At 56.0% G+C, this 18,010-nt stretch overlaps 1 protein-coding gene across 2 annotated transcripts; it reads right to left on the bottom strand.

Moving 5' to 3' along the window:
- Nucleotides 1-866: 866 nt before the first annotated feature.
- Nucleotides 867-17,907, bottom strand: PRKCSH (PRKCSH beta subunit of glucosidase II). 2 transcript variants are annotated; one of them, NM_001244598.1, is made up of 18 exons: nucleotides 17,816-17,907; nucleotides 17,299-17,406; nucleotides 16,984-17,100; nucleotides 16,490-16,585; nucleotides 16,336-16,393; nucleotides 15,341-15,458; nucleotides 13,183-13,312; nucleotides 6,068-6,152; nucleotides 5,107-5,185; nucleotides 4,348-4,434; nucleotides 3,863-4,051; nucleotides 3,414-3,510; nucleotides 2,873-2,942; nucleotides 2,505-2,594; nucleotides 2,243-2,317; nucleotides 2,051-2,150; nucleotides 1,804-1,972; nucleotides 867-1,680 (listed from the first exon to the last, which is right to left on the bottom strand). In NM_001244598.1, the coding sequence occupies exons 2-17, from the start codon at nucleotides 17,372-17,374 to the stop codon at nucleotides 1,826-1,828; spliced, it is 1,614 nt and encodes a 537-aa protein (NP_001231527.1). In that variant the 5' UTR covers nucleotides 17,375-17,406; nucleotides 17,816-17,907; the 3' UTR covers nucleotides 867-1,680; nucleotides 1,804-1,825. The 2 variants fall into 2 exon arrangements, with proteins under 2 accessions (NP_001231527.1, XP_005654813.1); XM_005654756.4 differs by having other exon boundaries at nucleotides 1,336-1,680; nucleotides 17,299-17,451; nucleotides 17,816-17,902.
- Nucleotides 17,908-18,010: the final 103 nt, after the last annotated feature.

Below are 18,010 nucleotides of genomic sequence, written 5' to 3'. Positions count from 1 at the left end.
GTTTGCAAGTTTAAAGGAACCACGATGTTCTCTTTGTTTCTTTAAGTTTTGCCGAGACGTGGTTATGCCTAATTTATTTATAAAAGGGGAAGTGGAATCATTAAAGTAATAATAATTATTAATAACAGTAATGGTAGCCGAGCGGCGCCCGGGGGGAACCTGTGTTCTGCGGGGTGGTCCCCGCAGCCAGCGACGTCCGGGGTCTTAATGGGATTATTTTTGCTCGTCTTGAGATTTTTTCAGTCCTATTTAGCTGGTGAAACCCTAGCTTGTTCTTGATACACGAACCTATTTATTCTTGTGGTTTTTAAGTCCTCCCCAACCTCCCCGCTCCCCTCCAGCAGGGCAGGCCCCCCCAGCGGGTCCACCCCTCTCCCTCTGTTTTCTTGGGGCTTCTCCCCTCTGCCCTCCGCGCGCAGGGACACGTGTCCACACGTGGGCAGCGTGGCGGAGGCATCTGTGAGCAATAAGGTCTGGGTTTGTCCCCCACCCTGGGGGGGGACCGGGCTCTGGAGAGGGGGCACCTCCCCACACCCCCTCACTGAGGCCTGGGCCCCTGCCACCCCCCAAGACTGGGAGGGGACTTCTTTTTTCTAAAACACAGAACTCAGCCCAGCCAGCCAGGCCCCCTCCCCGCAGGCCAGCCCTTCACCCCAGGGGAGGGGGCCTGGGGTCTTCCACACCCATGGGGGTCGGGGGCAGGGCCTGTGGGGAAGGGGCTCAGCCCCTCCAGCCCTCCCTTCATCTTATTTATTCGGATGGTTTCAAATCACGACAGAGTCCATGTTGGAGGTGATAAAGAACTGTTAAAAAAAAAAAAAAAAAAAAAGACAAAAAAAACAAAACCCAAAACCCAACAAGACCACTTTGCGTTGAGTTTAGACACTATTTATTACCGGGATTACAGGCCTGGCCGCGGTAACAGACTTTTACATGGAATTGTTTAATTATTTGTACTTTTCATGCCAGAAAATAAAAGTTCAGAATCTTACAGCCTCTGGTATCTGTGTGTCGGCATGCAGGGAGTGTTGGAGCCTGTGCCATCCTCCCTGCTGTGTGGCTGTGTGCAAACATCTGTCCCTCTCTGGGCCTGGCTCCCATCTGGAGCCCTTCTGCCTTCCCACAGCACAAGATTGAGGGGTGGGAGACCGGCCCAGGAGCCATCTGTCCCATGGCACCAGGCTTTGCTCACCAGGCATCTCAAGTGAGACCGCCAACTAAGCCAGCTTGATGAGGAAGTGGGACCGCCAGGACCCGCACACAGCTCTTTCCCCTGCTTTCAGCCCTCTGCCACCTCTGGCCCATTCCACACCCAAGCAAAGCAAGACGGATGAGTTGGGGGATTCACGTTTATTGTTTGGAGGTCACAGGTCAAGTCACTCTTCCCCACCAGAAGGGGAGGCAAATGCCCTGGGTGGGGGACAGGGCGGGGTGGGCGTGGGCCACCAGGGTGGGGGCCCAGGGCAGGCAGGTTCCTTTATTCTATCTGTGGAAGTGGCCGGGGCCTGGGAACATGGCTCTACCCCGTCTGGTCCCCACCCCACCGAGAGCAGGGCAGGGAGCCCCACTGGGTTCTTGCTCCTTGGAGAGAGCAAGGAGACCCAGAGGGGCAGGCCTTGGTCCACAGACTGAGGGGCAGGTGGGCTGCACCACTGAGGGCTGGTTCCACGTCTTGAGGTTCTGAGGCCAGAGAAAGACCAAATGAGACGGAGGGAGATGGGTGGGAGAAGCAGCGACTCAGCCAAGACCCCGCTTCGCCCAGGAGGTGGGGGGTGGGGGGGGTGGGGGCACCTCTCCACCCACCTCTGCACCAGGCGGGGCAGGGCTAGAGCTCATCATGGTCACCCTCGGTGGGTGGTTCAGGCGGTGGCTCTGGGCAGGCGGCTGGCGTCGTCAGCTCCATGAGGTACTCGCAGCGGCTGGGCTCCGTGGTGCTGGTCACCACCGTCTCCCTCCCACACAGCAGGCGCACCTGGGGCAGGTGGCTGGTAAGGCTCAGGCCGGTTTGGCAGGCCTGGGTCCCCCCCGCCACCCCCCGCCTGGTACTCACAGTGGTGGAGCGATTAGGGCCCTGCCAGCAGCCCGTGCCCTGTTCATACTTCATGGCGCTGAACTTGTCATGGTCGGGGCCGGCCCACGAGCCCCAGGTGCTGCAGGAGAGTTGGGTGCTGAGTGGGACCGGCAGAGGGGGACAAGGGGCCAGGGGCTGAGAGGAGGGGGACCCAGCCTGAACCCAACTCACCCGAGGCTAGTGGGGGAGCCGCCGAGCTTGGGTTTCTGTGAGACGTGCTTGAAGGGGCAGAGCCGGTAGACATACCTGTCATGGGATGGGGCTGGTGGGTGGGGAAATATGGGCCCCAACCTCCACAACACCCCCCCAACAGGGGACACTCAGGTACCTCAAACTTCAGTGACTGCAAAGCCCACCCCCTTTGTTCCCCGTGTCCTTGCTCAGGCCCAGGCCCTCCAAGCCCACCCGTCCAGCCTGCCCATGGGGGACGCACTCATTGGTGGTGAGCTCGTAGCACTGGCTGTACAGGTAGGCAAACTCCCCGTCGGGGCCAAAATCAAAGGAAATCTCCTGCTCCAGATTCCTAAGAGGGGAGACCAGGAGGTTAAGGGGCAGCCAGGAACACCCCAGCCCGACTGAGGACAACACAGGAAGGCCCGCTGCAGTAGGCGGAGGGCCTCTCGGGGGCTGGGCTCTGCTCCCTGTCGCCTGGGGACCCTCCCCTGCAGAACTCACCACCACCTCGCCTGAGGTTGCCTGGGCGACTCCCCATTACCACCTCCCCTGGGGAGCCATGCGGCAGGCAGCTGTGGAGCTGGTGGAGATGCGGCCTCACTGTGGCCGCACACTCACGCCCCATACCTGATGGACTCCTCCATGTCCCTCAAGGACCGCTCAGCCTCCTCGAACTTGTTGCGAGCCTCCTGGGCGGCTGGTGGGGGCCAGGAAGGAGGTCAGAGTTGCCCCCACCCCCTATCCAGCAAGTGAGGGAAGGGGATGCCACAGACAAGCCCGCTTCCCCTGCCCCCGGACTGCTCTGAGAGAGAACTGGACCCAGAAAGATCCCACCGGACCCACTAGCCCCAGGGCAGACCCCATCCCATCAACCAGCCTCTCAGCTCCCCAGGGAGCAGGGGCAGGGATCCCGGGGACCCAGATGGCTCCTCACCCGCCAGGGGTGGCACAAACAAGCAGCAGCCCATGAGGAGGCAGGAGGGCCCCGGGGACCGGTGGGGGAGGTGCTGGCTTCCCCAGGCCCAGAAGCCCCCTCCAGGTCGCTCCAAGTTCCCTGGGCTTGCTTGGGGCCACCCAAGCCCATCATGAGGTGCAGGTGAGGCCTGCTTCTTGGGCCCCCACAGGAGGCGATGGGAAGGGTCCCCTCCCTCCCAGGCTCAGCTCTCACCATCGATGAAGGCCTGCGTCTGCTCGTCATAGGGTGGCATTTTGTCCTCCTCGGTGGGGCTGACTGTCTGGGGTGTCACAAGTGGGGGTGGGGCCTCCTGAGGGGGAGGAACAGAGTAGGCGCATGAACCTGCCCCCACCCCATCACCCCCTTCTCTCTTTTTTTTTCTTGTCTTTTGTCCTTTTAGGGCCACACCCACGGCATATGGAGGTTCCCAGGCTAGGGGTCTAATCGGAACTGTAGCCACTGGCTTACGCCAGAGCCACAGCAATGCCAGATCCAAGCTGTGTCTATGACCTACGCCACAGCTCATGGCAATGCCGGATCCTTAACCCACTGAACGAGGCCAGAGATCGAATCTGCAACCTCATGGTTCCTAGTCGGATTCGTTTCTGCTGCGCCACAACAGGAACTCCACCCCATCACTCCCTTCTCTCCTAAACACACACCTTGGGCTGCTCCGCCTGCACCTGGGAATCCTCTTCCTCCTCTTCCTCTTCCTCCTCCTCTGTCTCTTCTTCCTCCTCGTCCTGGTCCTCGTCCTCCTCCTCTGTGGGTGGTGAGGGCACCGGGGGCTGCTCCTCCTTGGGCTCCGTCAAGTCAGGTGCAGATGGCGATGGCACGTCGGTGGGTGGAACCTGGCAGATGTGCGGAATGGCTGGTACTGAGGACTCGGGGTCCACCCCCACCCCCAGATCTTGGGTCCAAGCTCCATTGCCCAAGGGAAGGCCTCATGTCTCTAATCCTTCCAACAAGCCTGGAAGGAGGGAGGGAGGGACAGAGAACTGGGGGCAGGGAGGCCTCTGCGGAGGGTGTGGGGTCGCCCAGCTGGCTAGGGTGGCCGGGTGCCAGAACTGGAGGCAGTTTCTTTGTGAGGCATCGAGAGGCGGGGTGAGGGGGGCAGGACCACATCCCCTCCCCTCCCCCCACTGACCTCAGACCGGTACTTGTCCCTGATGGCAGCCCAGATGCGGTCATAGAAGGAAGCAGCATCCGTCTGGGAGTCTCCCCCGAGAAGGGTCTGTGTGCATATGTTGGGGTGGTGTCAGGATCAAGACCTCCACATGCCCCTCCTCCGCACCCCAGGCACTCTCACGGGGTGGGGGGAGGGAGGCTGCGGTGCCAGGCACAGCATGCCCTGACTGCCCAGGACCAGGCTGGGTGAGGAGCAGCAGCCAGAAGGGGGCAGCACAGGCCTGTGGGAAAGAAGGAGGGGGCTGGAGAGGAGCAGGGATGGGGACTGGAGACCTGGGAGAGAGAGGGTCAGGCAGAGAGACACCAAAGGTCGCCCAGCCTTCAGTGAGAGAGGCAGAAGCTAGGATGGGAGAGGAAAGGACGAGCAGGGCAGCGATGGACAGGAGACCAAGGAGCAAGGGTCCAGGCCAGTGAAAACAGAAAGATAAAGCCCCGTCTGTAAAGAGGACGAAACGGGTGCATGCACTTGGGGTGGCGAGGCAGGTGTATGGGAACCTGGCTCTATCCCGACCAGACACCCCTGGGCAACCCTGTGACCCTACCAGGTCCCAAAGGGCAGGGAGAAGCAGCCCTGGGAGGTTGCCCTCCTGCTCACCCATAAGGCCCAGCCACATCAGCCATGCTGGGTGTCCCAGCAGCCCAAGGCCAGCAAGGAACCTTCCATGGGAGTAGCCCACAGCCTACTCTAGGTCCCAGGTGAAGGTGCAAGGTTGGGTACCTGGGCTTCCCCTTCTGATAGTGCCCCGTCCCCGTCCGTGTCCAGCTCTGGGTGGGTCTGAAGCTCGGCCACTGAGACCCTGCAGGGACGCAGATGGGAGTCGGTGGGGGACGGGGGGAGTGAGGCCCACTGGCTCCTGGACAAGCTGCCTGCCTCCTCCCGAGAACCTGCTTCAGGGCCTTGGGTGGGGAGGGGAGGGCAGCAGGAAGCTGGGGTTGGCCCCCCTCTGGCCCGCACCCCTGGGAAGAACAGGTCCCAGCCTCCCAGTGCCCTGGCTCCTACCCCTCCTGAGGCTCCACAATCCTAGGGCTCAAGGGAAGGACGGACACACCAGGGTGGGATCAGGAGACACCTGGACTTCCTGTGTCCCCCAGTCCTCCCCCTTCCTGACCCATCCAGCTTCCACTCTCTGCCACCCTTAGAACCCAACACACGGAAACTGCCCTCTGCCTGGCACCCTCCAGCAAAGCCCAAACACCCATAACAGCCCAGGCACCACATCCTATCCCCCCACCCGCCACCATCGCCAACCAGGGAATGGACTGCTCTGCCCATTCTGCCCCCTAGGTCCCTGTGAAGCCCCTGCTCCTTGCTGCGCCACACTTCCCACTAGGGACTTGCCCAGCCTCTTGGTTCCCGACAACCCGCCCTCCACTGAGCCATTTGCCTGGGGTCAGGGTGCAAGTTGAGGGGCAGAGGCAGGATTCTCCCACGTGTCCCAGGCCCCAGGATAGGCTCGTAAAAAGTAGTGGGATCCCTAGTCCCCTTGGCCAGCTCCTTGAGGGGTTGATTTCCCTCATCTCCTCCCTTCAGGGCTGATCTAGACCCATATTATATGTGAAGCTTCTTCAGAAAGGGCTTGGGACCAACTCAGGCCCCAGGCCAGGAGGGGAGCTCGGGCTGGTTTCCTAAAAGGCGGGGAGCGGGAAGAGGGACCCCAGGGCAGCATAGGCATACTCACACTCCATCCATGTCATCGTCCAGCTCCTGGAAGGCGTTGGCTGCCAGCTCCTGCTCCCGCTGGGCCTTGGAGGCGGCCTGCTGCTCTGTGGAGGGGTCAGCACCATCACCCTCCACCCTGCCTCTGGCTCTCCCAACACCCCAGGGGGAACTATGTGTGCCTGGCCCTACACTGGGCACTGAGGCCCAAATCAGGCCACCTGCAGGGGGCAGACTGGAGGAGGGAGGAGGGAGCCAGGCAATGACCAGGGCGGGGAGGGCGAGGAGGTGAAAAGTGCCAGATTGTGGGGAGATCCTGAAGAGGCAGCTGAGGGAGTATGCAGATGGGTCAGACGGGGACTTTCGTCTTTTTTTTTTTTTTCTTTTTAGGGTTGTACCTGCAGCACATGAAGTTCCCAGGCTAGGGGTCAAAGTGGAGCTGCAGCTGCAACCTATGCCACAGCTTGTGGCAAAGCCGGATCCTGAACCCACTGAGAGAGGCCAGGAGTCAAACCCACATTGTCATGGGTACTAGTTGGGTCCTTAACCCACTGAGCCGCAAAAGGAACTCCAGGTGTGGACATTTGTTTTGAACCACTGGTGACTGTGAGGGGCAGGTGAGGGACCACGCATTAGGTCTGCCATGTCCTAATGGCAGGAGGCCCCCATAAGAAAAGGTCAAGCATGAAAGAGGTCAGGAGACAGAGACTTGGGGTGGGCAGGCAAGAGGGGTGTCCTGGGGGACCAGGGGAGTGTCTCAGGAGAGGGGAGAAGGGAACTAAGCTGTGACCAGTGGGCACAGAGTGCAGCCCAGTACCGGCTCTGTGGTCCCTCCTCTGCCAGTATCATCCCCACCTGGCCCAGTCAGGGTTCAAGAAAGTAGCCACAAGTGCAGCCTCGTTATGAAGTTCGGCCCTCTACAACAGGACAAGTGGGCTCTATCCCAGGACACCCCACAAGGCCCCGGCAGACCCAGCAGACACCGTCGTTACAGATGAGGACCTGAGGCTGAGGTGAATGAAGGGACCTGCCCACAGTCACCCAGCTGGCAAAGGGCACACATCTGACTCAACCCCACCACCTTCTGGGAATCTGTATCAAACCATGATATTCCGGAGTTCCCGTTGTGGCTCAGTGGTTAACGAATCCAACTAGGAACCATGAGATTGTGGGTTCAATCCCTGGCCTTGCTCAGTGGGTTAAGGATCTGGCGTTGCCGTGAGCTGTGGTGTAGGTCAAAGATGCGGCTCGGATCCCAAGTTGCTGAGGCTCTGGCATAGGCCCGCGGCTACAGCTCCGATTCGACCCCTAGCCTGGAAACCTCCACATGCCGTGGGAGCGGCCCGAAGAAACAGCAAAAAGACAAAAAAAAAAAAACAAAAAAAAAAAACCAAAAACCCACGACATGCCACCCTTGAACCTGAGTTGGCAACTCCACCCTGAGAATCAGGGTAAGAGGAACAGGGCCTCGCCGTATGTGTAAAAGGACATGCTCACTGCGATGCAAAACAACAGCAACAGGAAACGAGAGTGTATTCACTAACACAAGGCCCAAAGAGAGCACCAGGAACCTGGCACCGAAGATGGATGCTAAAAATACATTCGACTTCAGTCACAAAGGGCCAACCCCTGAATACAGAACAGGTGCTTACAAACAATGAAGACAAACACCCAAAACCTGAGAAAAAAATGGCACCTGGATTAAATAAGAATAATAAATAATGAGTAAAACTAATCCTTCCAGGAACACACGACATAACAGATACACTGTTAAAAGGAAGCAGGGTCTCGACACAAGGCTACAAGGTGGATGAACCTCCACAGTAGGACACGTGGGGAAAGAAGCCAGTCACGAAGGCTACATACCGCCTGGTTCCATCTAAATGAAACATCCAAGACAGGCAAATCCATGGAAACAGAAAGCAGATGAGTGGCTGCCAGGGGCTAGGGGGAGGATTGGTTGATGGGTATGGGATGGCAGGAATGGTCTGGAACTAGAGAGTGGTGATGGTTGCCTAACACCGTGGATTTATGTTATGCCCCTGAATTGTACACTTCAAAATGGCTGAAACAGAAAAGTGTATGCTGTGTGGATGTTCAGCGAAGGATTAAAGAAATAAAAAGACTAGGTATACGCTGACCTAGCATTAACACCTCTATACCATGTAGACCAGATGGGCACAGTCTACATCTGCACTGGCCAAAATGACAGCCACTCGCTACACGTGGCCACTGACCACTTGAAATGTGGCTCTGGAGTCGCTTGGAGTTACTATGCTCTGCAGAATTGCATGTCTGCCCTCGATGGACAGGAAAGGTCTGGAAAGTTTCATGCCTCCTGTGTACAGTTTACTCGAGAGTAAAAGACTCTCCCTTTTTACTACTTTTGGGATGAGGACAGTTACTAAAAAACAAAAAACAAAACAAAACAAAAAACCTTTTTATCAGAGCATATGGAAATCAGACGGAAACTAGGAAGAAACAGAGCAGGGAAGCCCCAGCCTTTTTTTAAGGCCCCAGTCACTTTCCACGTCTCTCACACTCACACCCCACCCTGGATGATCTGGCTTTGGAACTCATACCACCCTTAAAAGTACGTGACCCTTCGTTGTGCCCAGCCCTGGACAATCTGACTTGATCAGTTACTCACTCCAAATCTCAGGAGGGCAGACAACAGAGGAGCAGTAAGACCACAGCCTGGCCAATCAGAACCTGGGCTGTATTCCCTGGCTCCAGGTATTGGTTCATGGATAGTCATGTGATCTGGGATGAGCCAATGGGAACTGGTCCTGGGATCAGTGCTGGGGCTTATGAGGAAGTGCTGCTCTCTACTCACTGAGGCTGCTGAGCTAAGAGAAAATAAGCCTGGCACTGCTGCCTGTGGTTGTGCTGATACAGGAGGGCAGCACCTGCCTGGGAAGGAAGCCCATAGAGAGGCAGAGCCCAGAGATGGAGAGAGGACCTAAAGCTTCCACTTTTTATGAAGTAGGTTCAAGTTGTCTTTTTGGTCACAAGATTGATCAGAAGAGCTGATCTCAGGAAGGAAATCGGAATGTCTTTGTGGAAGAGTGACATCTGAGGGGCTGGGGCACACCAAGACAGACTCACTGATGTGCTGCTCCCATTTCAAGGTGAGCACGGAAGCGGCCCATTAACACCTCTCTATTTGCAGTGTGAATGGCTGAAGCAGAATCCCAGGAGCAATAAAGAGCAACATTTTTTGGGGAAAGGCAATCATACCAAAATGTCAAGGGCACAGGAGGTAGTGCAGGGAGAGGCACTCAAGGACAAGGGGTACTGTAACCAGGCAGTGGTGGCCCAAATGTGGTCCCACCCAAGGCACTGCTGAGCCAGGAAAACTGCCCATCAGAAGAATGGCTTGGCCTGATGGAGGGAGGCCATCAGGAGGCCAGAAGGGCAATGCTGGGCCCTGAGCCAGGCAGGAGCAGATGAGTGACTAGAGCCTGGTATTCAAGGTCAGAGCCTGTGATCAGAGAGATCTGGGCATCCATCTAGTTGAGCAGGGCAGTGGACTCTCTGGCCTCAGCTTCCTCATCCGTGAAATGGGGCCATGTCTGGGCACACTTCATGAGGAAGGGAGGCAGGAGCAGGATGATCCTTGTGAAACAAGCTCTAGATGCTCCAGTCAGCCCATGGTCAGTGTGGGAGAGAGTACCAGGACCTTTATCAGGGGTTGGCAAACTTCTTCTGTTCAGGACCCAATGATAAACATTTTAGGTTTGGCAGGCCATAAGGTCTCTATTGGCTATCACTCAACTCTGTGGTTGTATCTCAAAAGCAGCTGGAAGAATTATATAAACATAGGGAGGGGCACAGCTGTGAGTCAATAAAACTTTTTTTTTCTTTCCCTTTTTAGGGCCATATGTGCAGGATATGGAAGTTCCCAGGCCAGGTGTCAAATTGGAGCTGAAGCTGCAGGCCTGTGCTACAGCCACAGCAACTCTGGATCTGAGCCATGTCTATGACCTACACCACAGTTCATGGCAACACCAGAACCTTAACCCACTGAGCGAGGCCAGGGATACTGGTTAGGTATGTAACCAGCTGAGCCACAATGGGAACTCCAATAAAGCTTTATTGATACAGGTGTTCCTGTAGTGGCTCAGTGGTTAACAAATCTGACTAGGAAGTATGAGGTTGCAGGTTGGATCCCTGGCCTCGCTATGAGCTGTGATGTAGGTCGCAGACGCAGCTCGGATCCCTTGTTGCTGCGGCTGTGGCTGTGGCTGGCGGCTACAGCTCTGATTAGACCCCTAGCCCAGGAACCTCCATATGCTGCGGGTGTGGTCCTAGAAAAGACAAAAAAGAAGAAAAACTTTATTGATACGAGCAGGCAGCTGGCCAGCTTGGAACCGTGGGCTGCAGGTGGGCTACAGTTTGCCAACCCCTGGTCTCTATGCTGACTGAATCCTGGCCGCCTCGGGTGGCTGGCTGTCATTGAGAGGAGGGAAGGAGGCTTTGGAGGAGAAGGAGGTGATCTGGTTGAGTCTGGGGTCCAAAAACAATCAGGTACGGCTGGATTTCCAGGTGGGGAACCAATGAGGAGAGAAGACAGAGGCCAGGGTCCCAGCTCAGAAGAGGGCTACTGAGTCTACTCTCGAGTAGAGAGTAGACTGCCAAGAGAATGGGCAGGAAGACACAGAGCAGTGGCTTCTATGAAGATGGTGGAGAAAAAGTTCACAGACTTTAGCTATGGGCCCAGGGAAAACCAGATCTCCAAAACCAGAACAAGAAGGTCTAGGAAGTCAGTTTTCAATAGGACAAAAAGAAGAGGCTGCCCAGGGAGTTTGCAAAATGAACAGGTTATTTAATAATCAAAGCTGTGGAGTTCCTGTTGTGGCTCAGCGGTAACGAACCTGACTAGTATCCATGAGGACACAGGTTCAATCCCTGGCCTTGCTCAGTGAGTTAAGGATCCTGTGTTGCTGTGGCTGTGGTGTAGGCCAGCAGCTGCAGCTCTGATTTGACCTCCAGCCTGGGAACTTCCATATGCCATGGGTGCAGCCCGAGAAAAAGAGGGAGGGAGGGAGGGAGGGAGGGAGGGAAGGGGGGGAGAGGGGAGAGAGTGAAGCTGGGCACTGTCCAGCTTCACAGCACTGAAGGAAAGGGTGGATCTTGGGGACAGCTGGGTGGCAGAGCCTGAGCATGCTTCTACATAGAGAGAAGATGCCAGCTTCCCCCCAGGAAAGAGGGGTGATGACAAGGCCCAAAGTCTCTAAGAAGTGGAAAATGCTGGAAGCCAGGTCTGGGAGCAGAAGGGAAAGAAGAAGGGAATGTGTGCAAGTGGTCTTGCCCAACAGGCCACTGGAACTCTGGATAGGGGCCTCTCTGCTCACCTGCGCCAAGTGAGCGGAGGGTGAGGCAGCAAGGTGGGGGTGAGGCTTCAGTCTGCCCTCAGGCTGTACCCAGACCCCGCCCACTTCTCTCTACCTCAAGGCCCTCCCCCCTGCCCGTCCCAGCCTCCTCCTCTCTTGCCCGCACCAATGCAGTCAGCTCCTATTCTTCCTCTGCTCAGAATCCTCTATGGCTTCCACCTCACTGGGGGGGTAAAAAGCCCAAGTCTTCCTAGTGATCCCTGCATGGCCTGTGCCATCAGCACCTGTCCTTGACTCTCACCAACTCTCCCTTCACTTCCTCCCATGGCCTCCTTGCCGTTCCTTAAAAACCAGACAAGGTAGAGCTTCTTTGACTGCCTGCTTGTATCTCTCACAAACATCCCTTTTTTTTTTTGGTCTTTTTTAGGGCCGCACCCACAGCATATGGAAGTCCAGGGCAGGGGCTGCAGAGCTGTAGCTGCCAGCCACTGCCACACCAATGTGGGATCTGAGCAGTGTCTGTGATCTATACCACAGCTCACGGCAACACTGGATCCTTAACCCACTGAGAGAGGCCGGGGACCAAACCCACGTCTTCATGGATCCCAGTTGGGTTTGTTACCACTGAGCCACAACGGGAACACTACAAGCATCCTACAAATCTATTTCTTGCCTAAAAAAAAAAAACTACACAAGATGCTGCCTTAGGACCTTTGCACCTGTTCCCTCTGCCAGCCTTCTCTGCCCTGTGCGGACAGAGGCTTTCTCCAACATGTTCAGTGCTGTATCACTGGCACCTGGGGTGTCCCTGGCACAAAGAAGGCATTCGGCAAATGTCTGCTGGATGAACAACTGAATTACTGATTATGAGAAGTCAGAACAGAGGGAGAGAAGAAAGGCGGCAGCAGATGCTCAAAGAGATGGAGGAGATCATAGCCTGGCTTCAGAGGGAAGGCTGCCAGTCCCTGCTCACTGGCCCTAGGAGGAGCTGGGCCACACCCCCAAACCCTTCCAGCAATGCTTGGCCCTTTAACTAGTCTGGAGTGGGTTTCTGCCCCACCTCTCCCTTCTAGTTTGCTTCCACTACGTGTCCCTGCACAGAGCAGGCTGAGATCAAAGGCCAAGGCTTCGAACTTCCTGTAAGAGCAGCACAATCTGCCAACAGCAAGAAAACTCTGGACAAAGCATTTAAAAAAAAAAAAAAAAAAAAAAAAAAATCACCTTAAGGCCAACCAAGGCAGGAAGGAGCTGCCAGGGCAAAAAAGAAGTCGGGAAAGTAAGGGAGTGCAGAAGCCCTAAGAGCTTTTGCCAATCCTGGCAAATGTGAATGTCCATTTTGACGACTTGAGAAGGAAGGGAAATGAAAATCAAAGCCAAGGTGACACACACCCCCCGCCACAAGAACTATAACCCCACGGGGAGCCCCTCAGAGATAAGCTGGACCAGAAATCACCCAGCCTGTGCTCAGACCTCAGTTCACACTGCCTGAGAAGCTGGAGGAATCTTCAGCCTTGAATTTGGATTCAATGGATCCCTGAATGGTAGTGCTCCCCAAGAGATGGCAGAAAAAAAAACCCTCCTCTCCAGCGAGGGGCCTCTCCTCCTGCTGCAAGCTACTCCTATAAGTGAATGTTAAACACAATGACTAACACACAGTCAAAGATAACCAGATACATGGGAAACTAAGTCGCCATGATCAAAACAAAAAATCAGTGAAATAGAGAAGGGGCTCCTGGGCCCAGGCTCTTCCCAGCCAGGAGCCCAGGGCAAGTCACGGCCACCCTGTGACATAGTGACATACCTTCCCACAGCTTCCGGTGCTGGTCTTTGGCCTCCTTCTCTGGCTTCTCAGCCTCCTCCTTCACTGCCCGCAGCATCTCCACCTGGTCCTCCAGTGACTTCTTTCCAGCTTGTATCTCAATGAGCTTTTTCTGGGTGGACAGAAGAGAAGGGACCAGCTCTTCTGGCTCTGGCCTCTTCCTCACAGAGCCTCCCTGCCTCTACTCCACAGGGTGGCCACAGGATCTTTCCAAAATACACACCCCTCCCTGGGCTCCCCCTCACTGTAGTTCCCTGCAGCCCACTGGAGAGAAACCAGAACACCTCAGTGTGCCTCCAAGGCCCAGCATCACCAGGCTCCTGCCCACCACTCCAGCTCCATCTGCTCCATCACTATCTTAAATGCTTAAGATCCAAGTGCCCTGTCAAGAGACCCTCACGTGCTCTTTGCTTCCAGTTCTCCACAAGTGCTTTCCTTCTGTCTGAAACACTCTGCCTGGTTCACTCTGAATTACCCTTTAAATTTCAGTTTAGGGAGTTCCCATCGTGGCACAGTGGTTAACGAATCTGACTAGGAACCATGAGATTGGAGGTTTGATCCCTGGCCTCGCTCAGTGGGTTAAGGATCTGGCATTGCCGTGAGCTGTGATGTATGTAGGTTGCAGATGCAGCTCAGATCTGGTGTTGCTGAGGCTGTGGCGTAGGCCGGCAGCTACAGCTCTGATTCGACCCCTAGCCTGTGAACCTCCATATGCCATGGGTGTGGCCCTATCAAAAACAAAAAAATACATAAATAAATTTCAGTTTAGATAGAAGCCTCCTCCTCTATAAGTCTTCCCTGCTTACTGTCCCCAAGGTGGGCTCAGGGAGTAGAAATACTGAGCGAGTTGCCTTTATGCCTTGTCATCTCAAACATCCCTTTTTCCAGGAACCCTGGCTGTCACTTTGTCTGTCTGTCCCTCCCCCTAGATTCTGCACGCTTGAAGCAGTTTGATGTCTGCTTCTACCCGTGACACCCGAGGCCAGTGCCTCTGTGGCTATTTCAGAAAGGAATGCATATGCTGGGTGGGCTCCAGCCTAGGGATGGGGTCCCCAGCTGTAGGGTCTTAGTCCTAGCCCCAGCCCCTAGGAGATCACTTTCCTCCCAAGACCTTGGCTGACACCTCAGCCTGGCCTGCTGCCAGGATCCTCCCACCTGCCCGGGCGGGGAAGGGTCATTTCCAGCCAACCTCACCATGTGGCTCCCCCATTATGCTCTAAACTCAGGAAGGATCTCACTGACCCTGAATTCACTGCCCCATGAATTCAAGAGGCACCTCACCAGCCAGCCTATGGGGGTGGGAGAGAAAAATCTGGAACCTCTGCTGGCAGAGGAACAGAGCTGCAGCCTTGCTCAGTGTCAGGCAGTGCTAAGGACTCTGACCCACCAAACAGCCAGGCAGGTGGCAGACAGGAGAGGGAGAGACACGGCCCTGGGAACACACACTCTTCTGCCCCTCTACCCCAGCACCCACCCTATTGAACTAACCTGGCTGCGGCTAACCATCCCCCATCATGAGCCCTCCCCCAGAAGCCTATCACTGGCCCTAACTTACAGCCGAGAGAAGCCCAGAACCAGGCCACAGAGGCGTCCCTCCTGTTCTAGGAGCAGCAGAGCTCCTTCAAGCCCACTTCAGTCTGCACCCAAGGCCTGCTCGACACCGGTGCTAACTGCCACCCACTTGGTACTAGCCTAACTAATGACTAAATGCCCAGTGGACAGAGTTCCTGTCATAGCCCAGTGGTTAACGAATCCGACTAGGAACCATGAGGTTGTGGGTTCGATCCCTGGCCTTGCTCAGTGGGTTGAGGATCTGGTGTTGCCATAAGTTGTGGTGTGGGTCGCAGACGTGGCTCAGATCCCATGTTGCTGTGGCTCTGGCGTAGGTCAGCGGCTACAGCTCCGATTGGACCCCTAGCCTGGGAACCTCCATATGCCCTGGGAGTGGCCCAAGAAATGGCAAAAAAAAGACCGAAAAAAAAACACAAAAAAACCCCAGTGGACAAAGGAGTGAAACAAGACACAAACGGACGGTAACTGCCCCAAGAACACCACTATCAGGAGCTGATGTAAACCCCACCCAGCCTTTCCAGCCTGGCACCTCCAGGTCGTCCTGGGTCAGCCCTGCCGGGCCCCTCACCTGCTTCTCCTCTCGGGCCTTCTTCCAGTCCTCAATCAGGATCTTCTTCAGGCGGAAGCCCTCTCGGGTCACCTCCGCCATCTGCTGCAGGGTCTCTCTCTCCTTACGGCCCTTTTCTCTGGAGTGAGGGAACACACAGGCACCACCAGGGAGGCACTTAGGACCCAGGGGTCTGCCTCTTCCAAAAGGTTTCAAATCCCCTATCATCAGTCACCCCTTAGTGTTGGCGAAAATAAAAAGCAAACCCTCCTCCCTCCACCTCCTTGGGGCCCTCATGGCCTCAGAGTCCCTCATCCCTCACTTTGGGAGAAGGGACAGTGGGCAGGGTTGGCCCACCTTCAGGGTCAGGGGAGGGAGGACTGGGGGTGCTGGGATGTGGGACTGGAAGGCAGCTCCCAAGAGAGAAAGGAGAGAAAAGTCCCAGACATGAAAGGCAGTAAAGCCAGTAAGCACAATCCTCTCTCTACTTAAAAGATCTTCCCTCAGGAAGGTCTACATAAGTATCAGAATTTTCAGCTTCTTTGAAAAACAAATCCAGCCCTGTACCAGCCATCAACTCACAGGAGTGGAGGGCAGCTGACCCTTCAGATGCTACAATCCCACCACTCCCTACTGCTTCACACTCTGGCTGCTTCTGCTGTTTTATTTACCTGCCTGTGGGCATTTCAGTTTTCAGGTCCTGCTGCAGAGCGTAGCCATTAAAAGCATGGAGTCTCAAGTTAGACCGACCTGGGTTCGTGTCCTGGCTCTGCTATCTCCTATCTATGTGACCCTGAGGAAGTCATTCTCCTAAGCTTGAGCTTCCTCATCTGTTGAATAGGCAAACAAACTGCACCTGCTGCCAGGCCAGAGGAGAAACTGTTGATGGAACAGTCACAAGGCACCTGGCATGGGTGAGCACTCGATACACAAATGCAGAAAAGAGAGGGAACCTGATTCACCCAGCGGGGTGAGGCAAGGTCTCAGGGTGGGGAGTGAGGGTGTCACCGACGTACTTGCAGGTGTTCTCACAGACGATCCCACTGTTGTATTCGTCTGTCCCATCACAGCAGTCTGAGGGCAGAGGTGGGGGCGCCATCAGACCCAGTAGGGCCTCCTCCTTCCCTCCGCCCAGCACCCTGTCCCCAACCCCAGGGTGATCTCATTCACCACAAACTCCATCATTGACCCATCTGGAGGAGATGTACAGGGGCTTGTAGCCAGTGTTGCTGCAGTGGAAGCTGCCGTTGGGACAAGCAGCTGTGCCTGCAGGGAGAAAGAGAGCGAGGGTTTGTGGAGTGTGCTCAGAATCCGGCGTGTCACATCCACCATGTACACAAAGAGCACGAGAATAACTGATGCCAACTAAGGGGAGAAAACAGAGTTGCACACTCGGGCCTGAAACAAAACTCTCCACTGCTCCCTCCTGCCTCACCAAGGCCCTCAGAACAGGGCCCTGCCTACCCCCTCCCCCTCCCATAGTGCCTAGGGCTCTCCTCACCAAGCTGACCACTAGCTTGCTTGGGTACCTGCTTCCCCTTACTCATCGCCGAGTTCTGTGAGGATAGGATGGGGTCTGTCTTGGTCACTGCTCGGGACCTGGCACTCATCAACTGCCTAATAAATGTATGATGACTAAATAAATGAATGAAAAGAGAGCTCACCTGGTTCATCTGAGCCATCCTTGCAGTCACAGTAGTCATCATTAACCTGATCAAAAGGAATACTGGCGGAGCCATCCAGGCACGTGAAAGGCTTGGACTCGTCGTAGAAGTGATGATCTGGGAAGGGAGTCAAGGCGCTCAGCCCACGGCAGGAAGAAGCCCTCCGGACCCAATGGCACCTCTCCCCACAACCCACCAGCTGAGCACTGCCGCCTTCCCGCCCAGCGACCGCGACCCTAAAGCAGAAGGCTCTAAGTGCCTATCCCAGGAGCCTCCCACAACCTATCCCCACCTCTAGCCAGGTGGCCAACTCACTGGTGAGGGAGACGCCCCGGGGCCGCTTGACCTCCACGGCCCAACACATGGGCAGTAGCAGCAGAAACAGTAACATCTCGCTGGAGGCTCTGAAGCCGGAAACGGGTTCTGTCGGAGGAAGGAAGCTGCTGAGAGATGCGCTGTGCCCCCACGCTGCAGCGAGAAAGGGGCGGCTCACTGGGAGAGGAATACTTCCAGCTGAAGGAAGACACCTCTCCCTCCAGCCAACTGGATTCCTCCATCGCTTCCGGGCAATGACGGCTCACTTTGCTTCCCACAGTGGGGGCGTGGGGGGGGTGTCTCCCCAGTCCTGCCCAGTGAAGGGGAGTCTCACTTGGCCCAAATCAATGGTGGGGGAATCACAAAAGCTCCGCTCCCTATGGGTGGGGGGAGGGGATTCGCTAGCCAATTCCCGCCAATAGCCCGAGGAACAGTCGCCCCATCTCCCGAGGAACACCCTTAGGCTGCCCCCAACAGGAAACAGGGGTGCTCTCCCACCCAGTGGTTCACCACCTACACGAGGCTGGGGCAAAGGTTAATATCCACCGCGCCCCCTAACCCAGCAGCCAACGGCTCCTCCTGCAGAAAGAAAGCGGAAACGTGTGGGATGCGTCACTTCCGGCATCACGCCGTGCTCCCTGAACGGCAGCTCCCGGTCGCCATATTGGGAGCGGCAAGGGACGGCCGGAGCCGAGACGGCCATCTTGGATAG

Source organism: Sus scrofa, chromosome 2 (genome assembly GCF_054392235.1).
Source record: "Sus scrofa isolate SSC_HxYL_T2T_F1_AM1 chromosome 2, Sscrofa_HxYL_maternal_Yorkshire_Landrace_v2.0, whole genome shotgun sequence".
NCBI classification, from domain to species: domain Eukaryota; kingdom Metazoa; phylum Chordata; class Mammalia; order Artiodactyla; family Suidae; genus Sus; species Sus scrofa.
Note: the sequence above shows the minus strand (reverse complement) of the source record. Positions and strands in the feature narration are given on the sequence as shown.

Excerpts from the sequence above, each read along its gene's own strand:
- PRKCSH (NM_001244598.1), bottom strand. The coding sequence starts at position 17,374 with ATGTTACTGTTTCTGCTGCTACTGCCCATGTGTTGGGCCGTGGAGGTC. Across the intron at positions 16,586-16,983 it reads GGATGGCTCAGATGAACCAG|GCACAGCTGCTTGTCCCAAC; the intron begins GTGAGCTCTCTT and ends TTCTCCCTGCAG. Across the intron at positions 16,394-16,489 it reads GGTCAATGATGGAGTTTGTG|ACTGCTGTGATGGGACAGAC; the intron begins GTGAATGAGATC and ends CTCTGCCCTCAG.